At 32.3% G+C, this 12,417-nt stretch overlaps 1 protein-coding gene across 2 annotated transcripts; it reads right to left on the reverse strand.

Annotated features, from left to right (window-relative positions):
* Positions 1-2,561: 2,561 nt before the first annotated feature.
* LOC11414413 (transcription factor MYB59) lies at positions 2,562-4,432 on the reverse strand. 2 transcript variants are annotated; one of them, XM_003606569.4, is made up of 3 exons: positions 4,188-4,432; positions 3,974-4,103; positions 2,562-3,409 (listed from the first exon to the last, which is right to left on the reverse strand). In XM_003606569.4, the coding sequence occupies exons 2-3, from the start codon at positions 4,027-4,029 to the stop codon at positions 2,896-2,898; spliced, it is 570 nt and encodes a 189-aa protein (XP_003606617.1). In that variant the 5' UTR covers positions 4,030-4,103; positions 4,188-4,432; the 3' UTR covers positions 2,562-2,895. The 2 variants fall into 2 exon arrangements, with proteins under 2 accessions (XP_003606617.1, XP_003606615.2); XM_003606567.4 differs by having other exon boundaries at positions 3,974-4,412.
* Positions 4,433-12,417: the final 7,985 nt, after the last annotated feature.

The following is a 12,417-nucleotide window of genomic DNA, read 5'->3' on the forward strand; positions in this document are numbered from 1 at the left end:
ATTCAATAAATTCATACTATGGTATCAGTTTATTCTGTCTGATAGAAAGTTGTTACGATCCTAACCGTTTTTCCTAAACTTTTTCCGTTGTGCATTCTTCCTTGTTTGTTGATTTTTGATCAATCCTTACTTGTTCAGTGGTTTGATAAAAGTTTTTCCTGCATGCAATTGACTATTGGAAATGGTAGAATTACTTCAAGGATGACTAATTAAACAATGATAATATGCTAATTCAAATTTGAACAAGAGACTCACAATTGAATTAATATTACTCGACCAAACTTCAATACACAGGTTAATTACAATCCCAAAGTCGATCTAAATCAAACCTAAACTTATACAAATAATATGCTAACAAAAGGAACAACGAGATTTGATCTATGATGAATTGATTAACTAGATGATATCACCTATGAGAAGTGATTGAATTCTCAATTAGGTTTACAAAATATTTTAGAAAATCAAGTTCTAAATTATTCAATCACTTAGCACATATATCTATAACCTAATCAACAAACATCATATATCAAATTATAAATTGCAAGGAATAAAGAGAAAGAGAAAGAAAAACATCAGAAACTATAGTCGTTCCCCCAATCGTCCTCTCTATGGGGTACGTCCACTCCTCGTAGGAAAATTCATGCAGTCTTCCACTATTATGTTGTTGAGATTACAGAGTCAATTACAAAGATTTAGTTGATTTACAATTCCAACTGATCCTAAATGTTCTGAGCTAAGTAACCACTCAAAAACCTTTAATGTTCAAATCTTCTTGAAATTGGATCTTCCAAAGCCTTCGAACCTCAAGCAATCATGCACTCCTTCAATCTTCTAGTTAAAGAAATCTTCAATGATATGAACCTTGCTTCAATTCCCTTAAGCTTTGATGCCTTGAGAAACAACCCTAACAATTACCTTTGAAGGTGAAAAGTACCTCCTTTTACGTACTTTAGATCCTTGATACCCTACCAAGATCTTTGAGAGAAACCAATCATTACAATATCCTATAGCACCCTATCAACCTAGATCTCAAATCCTACAAGTGTTATATGAAAAAGTGTTTAATCAAAAAAGTTTGTAGAAAAAGAGAGAGAAAAGGCTTGAGAGAGTGTTTGCAAATTAAATTGTTGCAATAATGAACAAGTGAGTAGAGACATGTATATATAGTTGAGAGAGATAAGAACAAGTTTGGCCAAAAATAAACAAAAAACGTGCAAATGATTCGAATCATTAGTACAAAATTTGAATTATGGGTCACGATGAAGATTGATTTGATACTCATGAACTCTGATTCGAATCAATGATCGTAGATGAAGATTGATTCGAATCACCATTATTTTGATTCGATTCGTCAGTTCCAGAGAAAAATTGAATCAAAATGATTCGACTCATTTTTCTCTTTTCAAAGAATGATTCGAATCACTTTGATTCGATTCATTTTCCTATTTGTAGGAAATGATTTGATTCATTCAAACCGGAAATTATAAGAAGAAAAATGATTTGATTCAGGATTTACGTAATAAAATCTATTTCGAATCAAATTTAGAAGATAGTTTGAACAAAACTTATTCCCAAGGTTTTCAACTAAGTTTTGTTTTTCAAAAATAAGTTTAGGAACACTATAGTGGACATGAGACCTAGAGGTGAGAAAAGTTACTTCACAAAAAACTAAAAGACATCAATCAAAACAATCTAACATAATCTAATCAACCTTAGGAGCAAAATTCACGAATCAAACACATTGATATTGATTGTCACCTCACCCATCACCATCTTCAGTGTGACGCAATTACTCTGTTGTCTGTTTCTTACTCCCCGCAGGTTGTTGATTTGCTCACAAAAATGCATTTATTAAACATTTTTTGTTTCTTGATTGACAAACTCCCAATACTTCCTATTAGTGCATCATGAATTTGAGAAGAGATGTTCGATAATATATGTTAAGGGGCGTTTTTATCATTATTTGTATCTCTTATATTCACAATTTTTGTTATTCATATTATTGGAACCAGTGTCAATCTCTTTTACCTCTATGAATTTTCATTCTAATAAAGAAACATGTCTAATATATTTAATTTTAAGTCATATATTAATATATATGAGATCACTAGCATCAGTATTCTTTTTAATTATCTTCGTACACAGAGTAAACTCTCATTTTTTTGACCAGATTTTCTTTATATACAATAGCCATTTAGTAGTGACTATAACATTAAAGGGGAATAACATTTCAAAAGGTAACTTTAGAGCACACAGATTTGAAAAACAAATCCAAGATTTTTTATTACTATGGAACTAGTGTATTTTTCCACTAGCAACGCGTGTGTGATGGGTGATAAATTACTTTTGCTTGGCCAATATGTTGTGCTTGTGCATCTTATTCTATTCTGATTGGAAAGTTTTATGTATAGATTATTCAACCATTAACTAGTGGCTGCTGATAAAATATGAAATTAAGTGCTATAATGATAGGTATCCAAATCAGATTGAAACAAATTAGAACAAGTGCTTGATATTTTACATTCATATAAAAACATATCATTTCTATATTGGAACATTTCTTTAAAGTAAAAGCACAAACATAGATAACAATTACTCTTGAGATTTATTACAGCCATGCTTAAAGAGAAACACATATTTACATGCAGTAAAAAATCTTGACCGTTAATTTGAGATCGGACAATTCAGATTACACAATAACAAAATCAAGTTTAAACGATCTTCATCGGTTTAGATCGGACGGTCAAGACTGAAAAACTGCAGAAACAGTTACCGCATCAAATCCCTTTCAGAAAGACATATACTATGCTATATACATGTTAATTAGGCTATCTTATGACAGATGGTACACATATGAACAAAATATTGAAGAAGAAAAAAAAAGAATAATCTTGATTAACCAGTTAGAAATGTGTTCCCTTGTTGATCATAGAAGGAAAAATATTGGTCACCAATAGGAGGGAATAACATCTTGCTTTCTTCTTCATCCATCACCCACAATGGATCTAAATATGAATAATCCCATGATGATGTAGAAGGCATTATAGGACAAGATAAATTATTGCTATTCTCTTCACTAGTTCCATCAAAATCAGGTTGAAGAACATTGATGTCATCTTCAGACATAGCAATATCTTTCCATATATCATCCATTGAGTACCCTTGTTCAATTTCTTGGACTTGGTAATTTTCTTCTTCAGACTCTTTGTTGGAAGCATGTGAATCCACACCATGGTTACTATTTGAGAAATGTGAGGATTGACAACTAGAAGATTGATCAGGTGATGATGAAATCGAAGGTGTTGCGTGTTTTTTCTCTTGTGCCCTCTTTTTTCTCATGTGTGTCCTCCAGTAATTCTTAATCTCATTGTCTGTTCTTCCAGGTAGTTTTCTAGCAATTCTTGACCATCTGCAATCATCACACATAGCTACGTCTATGAAACTTGAGTAACCATAGAAATTCAAAACCAAATCTATTCAATAATTTTCATAAAAATACATAAGGAAAAGTATGCGACGCCAAACTAAGACCAGACACCGCAATTTTTATGTCACTGCGACTCTGAGGCCACAACGCAATCTTGTTCATCACTGCATCAGCCTATCTGAGCAAGGACTTGAATCCTCTATGGCAGCGGTAGTGGAGACTATTAGATTTAGAGAGATAAAATTTCTCTATAAATTTAATAGTCCTTACAGCTGCAGCACTTTACTGCAATTGTAGAAGATTCTATTTCGTATATTTGACAAGGATCTTCTATAGTTATTACGGTGCTGCAATGTAAGGACTATTAGATTTTGAGAGAAAAAAAACTTCTCTGTAAATCTAACCGTCCTTACTGTTTGAGCACCATATTGCAGCCGTCGAGAATCCAATCCAATTATGATTGACATGAGATGTATTTGGATATATGAAGTAGTAGGAAAAGAAAAGGAAAATAGTGAGTCTGCATAATATTATTCAGTCTCAAACCTATTTCCCCATTTAGAGTGAAGTTCCATAACAAGTCTTTCTTCTTGTGGTGTCATCTTGCCACGTTTGAGATCAGGGTGAAGATAATTAACCCAACGTAACCTGCAACTCTTACCTGATCTACTCAAACCTACAACAAAGTGTGAGAAACAGAAAAACATGGTTAAAGGAATTAATGCTTCTATTATAATTCAGCATGCCCTTATAAGCATACCTATTTATTACTCTCTCCCGCCACCTTCAAACCTGAAACCTTTGCTATAAAATCCCATCTACGATCACCAAATAACCCTACAAAATATGCCAATTTGTAATCTTCTTGTTCTGTCCATGGACCTTTTCTACTTATTTCTTGTGAAACCATTTTTTTTCTTTCTGAATCTTGATCAGAGGATTTTTACTTCTTGTTGTTAGATATGCTTGAGGGGACCTGTGCAGTGTGCAGACACTTGGACAGTATTTATATGGTTTCTGTTCTGTCACAAACTCACAATATCTAAGATTTTTTTATATATATAATAAAAAGTTGGTTTAATTGTACTAATTATTTCTTATTTTATCACGCTCGTGAAAGTAGTCTACTCTTTTTAAAATTAATCGTTTCTGTCTCCTGTGTGAAAAGGTTTTTAGTCCTTCATATATAGGTAAAATAGTCTCAAATCTGGTGAGGGGTTAAAAACTTTTTTCACACGGGAGACGATAAGGTTTTTTTGGTCCCTCATCACATTTTTGTCTTCAACGTGAAAAGGTTTTTTTGCCCCTCAAAAGATTTGTTACCTTTATGACCTTGTTTACTATATATAAGTAAAATAGTCTTGCACCATGCACAAAATAAGCTTTTCACAATTTGATTAATAAATCCTGTCATATCTCAATTGATCCTATGATATAACTAATTTGTATATGAACTTGATAAAATAAAAGTTGAAATGTTTCGGCTAGTTGAATTCATGGGTTCTTTAGAGTTGAAAAAGTTGTCTCGAAGCTTAGAGAGCTTTGACAAAGATACTATTACATTATTATTCATAAACAAAATACTCATATTAAAATAGATATTTGAAATCAGATTCTTATGAAATCAAAGTTGAATCCTTCTCAATTAGACTAACTATCACGTTTGATCAATATTATTATTATTATTCTATTTTGCTTTTTGATCAAGATTCTATACAACAATAATTAATATATCCTATTAAAGAATATAAGATGCTATTTTTTTTTTGTCAAATAATTTAATGACTAAAATTTCTATCTAACTAACTGAAAAATCACTCGTTCAAAATCTACTGTAATTTGCCTATCAACTGAGTTATGCTGCACATATATATAGCATCATATTATATAAGCAAGTTTGCATATCGACCGTTCATGTGGTACACGCATGGTCACTCATCATTTGATATTGGCATTTCAGGATGATGACGTCATCTGTGGCATAGGAAATACTAATTAAATTAGTTAGTGGAATGGAATAGTACCCTCCATATAGTAGAATTTTTGGATTCATTATCAATTTGGCACGTATAGACAGAATTTTTCTGTTATTCTATCTTTTATTTGGGCCATGATACGTTTGTCACAGTTAATCAATGATATCTATCATTTCGGAATTACAAGTTTTCTCTTTTAGGTGACTGAGATGAGAGGTAGCCTAATTACTAAGCAGATTAGTAGAATGCAACATGACAGAATATGTTGAACTTATACCCTAATTGCGTGTTAAAAACAATTATAGATATTCTGTAAGTATAATTTAGTGTAACAAAATTATTATTATAACTCAAAGTTGGAATGAATAGAGCTTCTTATCACTTCATTCCTTAATTCCTTCACCTCAGTCATTCAAATATATAATCCTTGAACTCCCTTTAAGTATAACTCAAAATAACACTAATCCAAATATTTAAATGTCACTTCTTATTGTACAATAATAGAGCTTGCTGATTTTGTCCACAAAAAAAAAAAAGGGTTTGTTGTCATTCTCCATGAATCTCCTCTTAAATGGAATTTCCTCTTAATGTGATTTTTTGAGTGAGAGTGAGTCTCCTCTCTAAATTGTTGGACTAAAACTTGTTTAAATTTTATCGATGATTTCTTTACTATTATGACTGTTTATCATAACTTATCAATCTTCACGATTGTGGTGCTTCATTCTTCATACTATTACACGTTTGTTTCTTCCTTTCCTTTTTCATTTAAATTTTATTTGAATAAATCAATGGATGCTATCCTTCATCTCATATTGAATAACTTCATCCACGTCAAGTTGTTTTGACATTGCTTAATTATAGTGTACTGTATTATTTTTCATCTTTTTTTATTAGTATAATTTTAATTTTAATTAACACTATTTTTTTTATGAGAAATGATATTTGTACATCCACTTTGTGACAACTTTTTAACAATTTTCTCTCTCATACTCACATTATCCTCTTATTCTCTCTCTTTTATAAGCTAAAAATATTCAAGAAAAAAGGAAATAAAAAAACATGCGGAATATAGACCTAGCCCAGAAAAGAAAAAGCAAAAATAAAACTAAAGGTATTATATAGGGTTTTACCCCAGAGCGTGTACGTGAGGTTTCTTCGACATTTTTTTCCTTTGTCTTAGAGACCGTTTTTATAAAAGGTTCTTTACTTGCAATATAACGATTATGCAAAAATTAAATGGTTGTCGCTTTCTTTTCATCATCAGTATGGAAAATGCTATTTCTCTAGAAAAATAGCATCAATAATTTTTCAAGAAACAACCGACAAGTTTTAATTGCATGATTTATTTGTTCACTTCCTCCTATTTTTCAGCCACACCTCCTTGAATTATGGTAAATAGTGTATTGTGATTGAGTGTTCTTTATTCTTAAAGAATTATTGATGTTATTTTTTTTAAAGATATAGCATTGCTCCATTAGTATATACCATATGCTTAATTAATTTCTCTAACATTTTTATTCTTCAATATCTTCAAGTCGTGTGCATTCAGATTTATATACCATCAACAAATATAGCATTCGAATATGCATCCCTCCAAGATCTTGAACATAGGTCATTGTTTGTCACTGCATCACTCTAAGAACCACATATTAGGATATGTATTACCATGTTGTTCTTCTCTTTATTTTCTAACTTGATTCTCCGCCATGTGAATGCATATTTTTTTCATAGGTATTGTTTCGATCTTATTAGCGAATTTTCTTACACTTTTGATTCACTACCTTGTAAGGTTTTGTGTTCTACGATTGAAGAAAATTGAAAGTAAAAAATATTGAATCAAAATTGATTCAAGGCACACGAAAGTGATTTTGTTCAAATAGTTGAAAACATAGATTGTCTATTATCGTTTTACTAGCAACTCGTTTGTGCTCATACAATACATTCAATCTATAGCATTTTTTGAATCAACTCAATTGATTCAAGTCAATTTGATAATCATCAAATTAATCTACTTGATTAATTTGATTCATATTAAGTTGATATTTCTTTATTCCATCTCCGTGCTAAAAATTATTTTCAAATAAAAACGGTTTAAATTCCTTATATGATAATGTTTAAGAATAGAGTTTCGATCAGAACGTTAACCGCTATAGCGACTGCATGATCTAGTGAAATCCCAGCCTTTGAAAAAAACAAATGCATCAAAATTTAAATGTGTAATTAGAAAAGATAAGATGCTTAATAGTGTAGATTCCTTTGTAGGGATGACAATTGGACCCAGGCCCGATAGATACCCACATAAAAAATCCGTAATGGGTAGGGTAAAACTCCGCTTTCGTGGGTATGGGCATGGGTCCGGGTAATTACCCGCAAACTTAAAAGGGTACGGGCACGGGTATGGGCACTATACTACCCAGCCCCGCAACCTGCATATATGTTTTTATTTTAATTTTCGAAAGATATTTTGGATGTTTTTTTATTTGGCTAAATACTACGATTCATACTATTTTATGAGTTGATTTGAAAATTTTTGAATCATAGTTTTATTTCAATTGTGGTGGTTTTTTTTATTGTCATTTCATAGTTAAAATGCGGGTAATGGGTGCGGGTAAGAGCACCATCGTGTATAGAGAATGGCACTAAAGTTGTTGCCCATGAGGGTACAGACATTTTTTACAAACACGAATATGGAGATGGGTGCTACAATACCCTGCCCATTGAGTATCCATTGCCATCCCTATTCCTTTGTGTGCTTTTATATGAATCTTTTTTCAAAACTGTGTCTTGATTGTTTACTAAACGATTTTTTGTTTTTGTTTTTGTTTTTAATCAAGTATCTTCTATAAGCTTTTTTTAAATCAACTATCTTCTATAAGCTAGTGGATGAGAATTTTTAGAAAATTGTAGACGATAAATCTAAAAAAATTAGTGGTAGAAAATGAGTAAATTAAAGTAAGCAACTTGATATTGTCTTACTCTATTGATCGATTATTGCATTCCTTGACTTGGTAAAGATCAGGAGGCCCTATTTGTAGAAAGTGAAAGTTTTGAAATAGACATATCAAACTTTAAAAGTGGAAAATGGGAAGGAGTCATGAAAATGTTTTAAAGATAATCTTCATTCATTCTATAAATTGAAAATTGAGAGATTTTAATGCTTTCAAATTTAAATATTGGTAAAAAGAAATTAAGTAGAAAGTCTATATCATTTATTGTTCTGGACCGGTTAGAAGACCAACCGCACAATGATACATGGCCGAACTCAAACCACCTTAAGGCTCCGTGTAACACCCCAGACTGCTTTCAGAATTGCCGACTGACCCCACAAACCAACACGAGTCTTTTCAGTGTGTTTTGTCCTCACTCACACGCTTACAGAGAAACTTCTCGGTAGGTCATCCATCCCAAAATTGCTCCAAGTCAAGCACGCTTAACTATGAAGTTCTTATGGAAGGAGCTACCGAAAAGAAGATGCATCTTGTTGATATAGGGAGTACCAAACAATTCTTATAAGCCTTCCTTCAACCATGCAGTCCCCTACCTGTACGGCCTCAAGATCTCTCTCATTCCGATGTGATTCAGTTTTGCCTAGAAGCATGCCAGGAGCCGGACCACTCCCCGCCCTCATCAGCCTCGAGCGTTACATGCCCACCAAGCGGAGGCGTTACACTCCGCGCCTGAGGGAGCACGCCAGCTTGAATGTACTGTACCACACAGAAGCACGCCCCTGTGCAAGGATCACCTTACACGCGAAGCGTCCCTAATCACACGCCACATAACCCGGAGACGGTTATGACCAACACGCGCCTATCACTGCCTTACCAGAAGTTGTTATCGTCACACCGGAGCCTTCTCTGCCGCCGTTTCAACTCAACCATTCTCACGGGACTGATAATTTATTCGCTCGTAAATATCTAGCATCATTAAAAAAAAGTCATGTTTTTACTATTGGGAAAAACCCAAATCCCACATCGGATAAATAAGACTCTTGATAAGAGTATATAAAGAGGAGACAATCCTCACCTTACAAGCCCGTTTTATAAGATGAGTTAATCCCCAAATTTCAACATTTACCACATTAGAATAAGATCACAACATCACATTATGATTTTCTCCTATTCTTTTATTCCTCTAGAAAGATTCGAAATTGGTCTCATTCTAAAACTCATGGTGGGGGTGGAAATGACACTAAATTAAGGAGACACCCAAAGGATTTTAATTGGATATATAGAATTCAAGCCTGCTTTGGTGTAATTCAACAATACTAATTAAATTGAGGAATGTTATTGATGGATTAGAAACTATCTTGATAAGTACATATTCAAAGTGGGATATGTCATCCTTTGCATGCCGTTAAACTAACACCACTCACTGAATTTTGTGGTGGGGTTTCTTTTCTAAAACAAAAAACAATTTGTCACTTTCAATAACATTATCTTCCATTTAAAAAATTATTATTATTTTTCCATCAACAAAATTTATTGCAATATCCTCCATATCTTTAAATAGTAGTGCTATATGTTATGACATTATTATTTTTTGGAATATGTTACGTCAATATTTTGATATTTAAAAAAATGCAAGTTTTCTCTTTAAAAAAAAAAAACAAATGCAATGTTTTGTTTTTTGTTTTCAAAAAACAAATGCAAGTTTTACCAAGTTCATAATGTATTGTATACTACTACGGTCTAACGCAAGTTATTGGTGTGTAAGAACGTAAGGTGTGCGAACATTGTAAACTTGATGTATACAATTCGATTCCTATTGATAAAAAAATAAATAATGAATTCTAACCTTTTTTTTTTGAGAGAAATGAATTGTAAACTTGATGTATGCAAGTTTAATTAATAGAAAGGTATTGTATCGGCATTTCAATCTAAAGGATAGGTATAGTTAGCCGAACTCCGTGATCAAATAATGTGTGTTATGTGTATACATTTTTCATATTCTTTTACTTTTGAATTGGTTGCTATTCTAACACATATATCATTTTTTTAATTTTACTTTATTTGTTTTTTTAGTAAAGTTTATGTCTTCAAATATTTTCATTCCCTTTTGTTTTAATTAGGGATGATAAAGTGGGTCGCTCTGACCCGTTTAGACCCATCCCGTCTAAATTTACTAAAAACGGGACGGGACGAGACGAGTTAAATTAGGTGATCATTAATATAAGTAAAAATTCATTGGAATAATTGAACAAGTTTAGCATGATTGGAAATGACGATTGTAGGTGCTATAGTTAGATATTGATATGGTTTCTTAGCAGATACATATATTCAAAGAGCAGCCAAAGATAGGGTTAGTAGTGATGTGGATGCCACCATTTTGTGGGTAGGCCACTTAATTTTATCTCGTCGTGTGTCTCTCACCTTGTGTGTCTTAAAGACATTAACATTTATAAGAAGATAATGAAATGGCCCCATCTTCTATATTATTTTTTCTGGTATAAAAAGTAGTCCATCTGTTATTCTTTTATTTAATATAAAATAACTAGCAAAATATACGAGCATTCACACATTATGGTCCTTAGCAAGAAAATGGATTTGCCAATTTTTTTCAAATTGAACAGTGTGACTAGTATGATTCAAAAATTTGGTATAACATCAAGATGATTCTTCAATCTATTAATGTTTTTAACAAGTTAGAGAGAATGTCAAAAATATCACGATCAACCATGACAACTTCAAAGTTGTATTCAAAGAATTTTTGAGGTAGTTTAGCTGATGTAATTGAAAGAAATAGTGGTTATTAAATTGAATGAACCGCCAAATTCAACCCCTATATTTTGCAGATTTCTGCATTTAAATTTCAAAAGTCAAAATTTAATGAGCATATGTTGGTGGGACAAATTTATTTATATTTTTATAAATTAAAAATATATATATAAAGTAGCGATCAAGTGCATGAGAAGTCTTGTGGACTTGATACATAAACAAAAAGCAACAAGCCTCTTTAGTGATGCTGCTGTCTTAATTAGGGGGTGCAGGGAGTATTTTTATTCCTGGGCCTTTTCTGCTGTCTGGCCTGGGAAGAAGTCATTTCTGTTTTGTGAGGCCAGTTTGTGTTCTATTTGGGGATTTGGGTTTTTTTCTGGTCTGCTGTTTGCCCCCTCCCCCCCTCCTTTTGTTCTGGTTTTTTGGTTGGGGTGTTCCGCCTATATACGGCACCCGATTTTGTTTTTCTATTGTTGTTTTTGATGGCCTTTGCGCTTCTTGTGCAGGTCATGAGTAATAAAGTTTTAAGTCAAATTAAGTTGCATTAATCATTTAAATTTTGCAATCAATTAATTTGATGATTATCTCAATCAAACAAATTAATTGCATTATTTTTACTGTCATTATCTTAAGCTTGTGTGTTTTTCAATTATTCTCATAACAATTTAAATATTCATAAGGCAGTACAATATTATAAACATGCAAAAAAAATGCTTTTAAACTCTATTTTCTTATTGGGGGGTATCCTATCCATCCCCCACCCCAGCTTTTAGATACATTACTCGGCCAACACTATCATCCAACATTTGGTCTTTCTAGACTTAAAATCCTAACTTCACCACTTACTATGACGCTGAGGTTAGTAAGAAAGCAAGATGAAAGGATAACTAAGAAAGAAGTTGTGTATCTTTTGTATTGTGTTGGGCATGTATATCTATGATGATGAGATTTGTATTGCTGTTGTGTCTATGGGTGGATGGAATTTAGTGTTTGTTGAGTAATGGTGGAATATCATATGATATTTTAGGTTTTTTTTTTTTTTTTCTTTTGCATTTGAAGTCAGATTAGAAGTCATTTAGAGTAATTATCAATGGTTTAAGGAACTTTTTGTATTGTTTTCATTCGAGTCGTTGTAATTCAATTTTATATAAATCGTGCACATTCATGAGTGTTTTGAGTCTTTTTAGTGAGAAATCATGTAAATCGGCAAAACAAGACATCACATGAAGGACAAGGATATGAAGATTAAAGATCAATAGTTAGAAGGTCTTTTAAGACAATACAAAGTGAAGAAAATTCA

Source organism: Medicago truncatula, chromosome 4 (genome assembly GCF_003473485.1).
Source record: "Medicago truncatula cultivar Jemalong A17 chromosome 4, MtrunA17r5.0-ANR, whole genome shotgun sequence".
Taxonomy (NCBI): Eukaryota; Viridiplantae; Streptophyta; class Magnoliopsida; order Fabales; family Fabaceae; genus Medicago; species Medicago truncatula.

What these genes read in the sequence shown, in the direction of transcription:
- LOC11414413 (XM_003606567.4), bottom strand. Translation starts at nt 4,134, where the DNA reads ATGTTTTTCTGTTTCTCACACTTTGTTGTAGGTTTGAGTAGATCAGGT. An exon ending in CACTCTAAATGGGGAAATAG is followed by an intron (nt 3,410 to 3,973) that starts GTTTGAGACTGA and finishes TGATGATTGCAG; the next exon opens with ATGGTCAAGAATTGCTAGAA.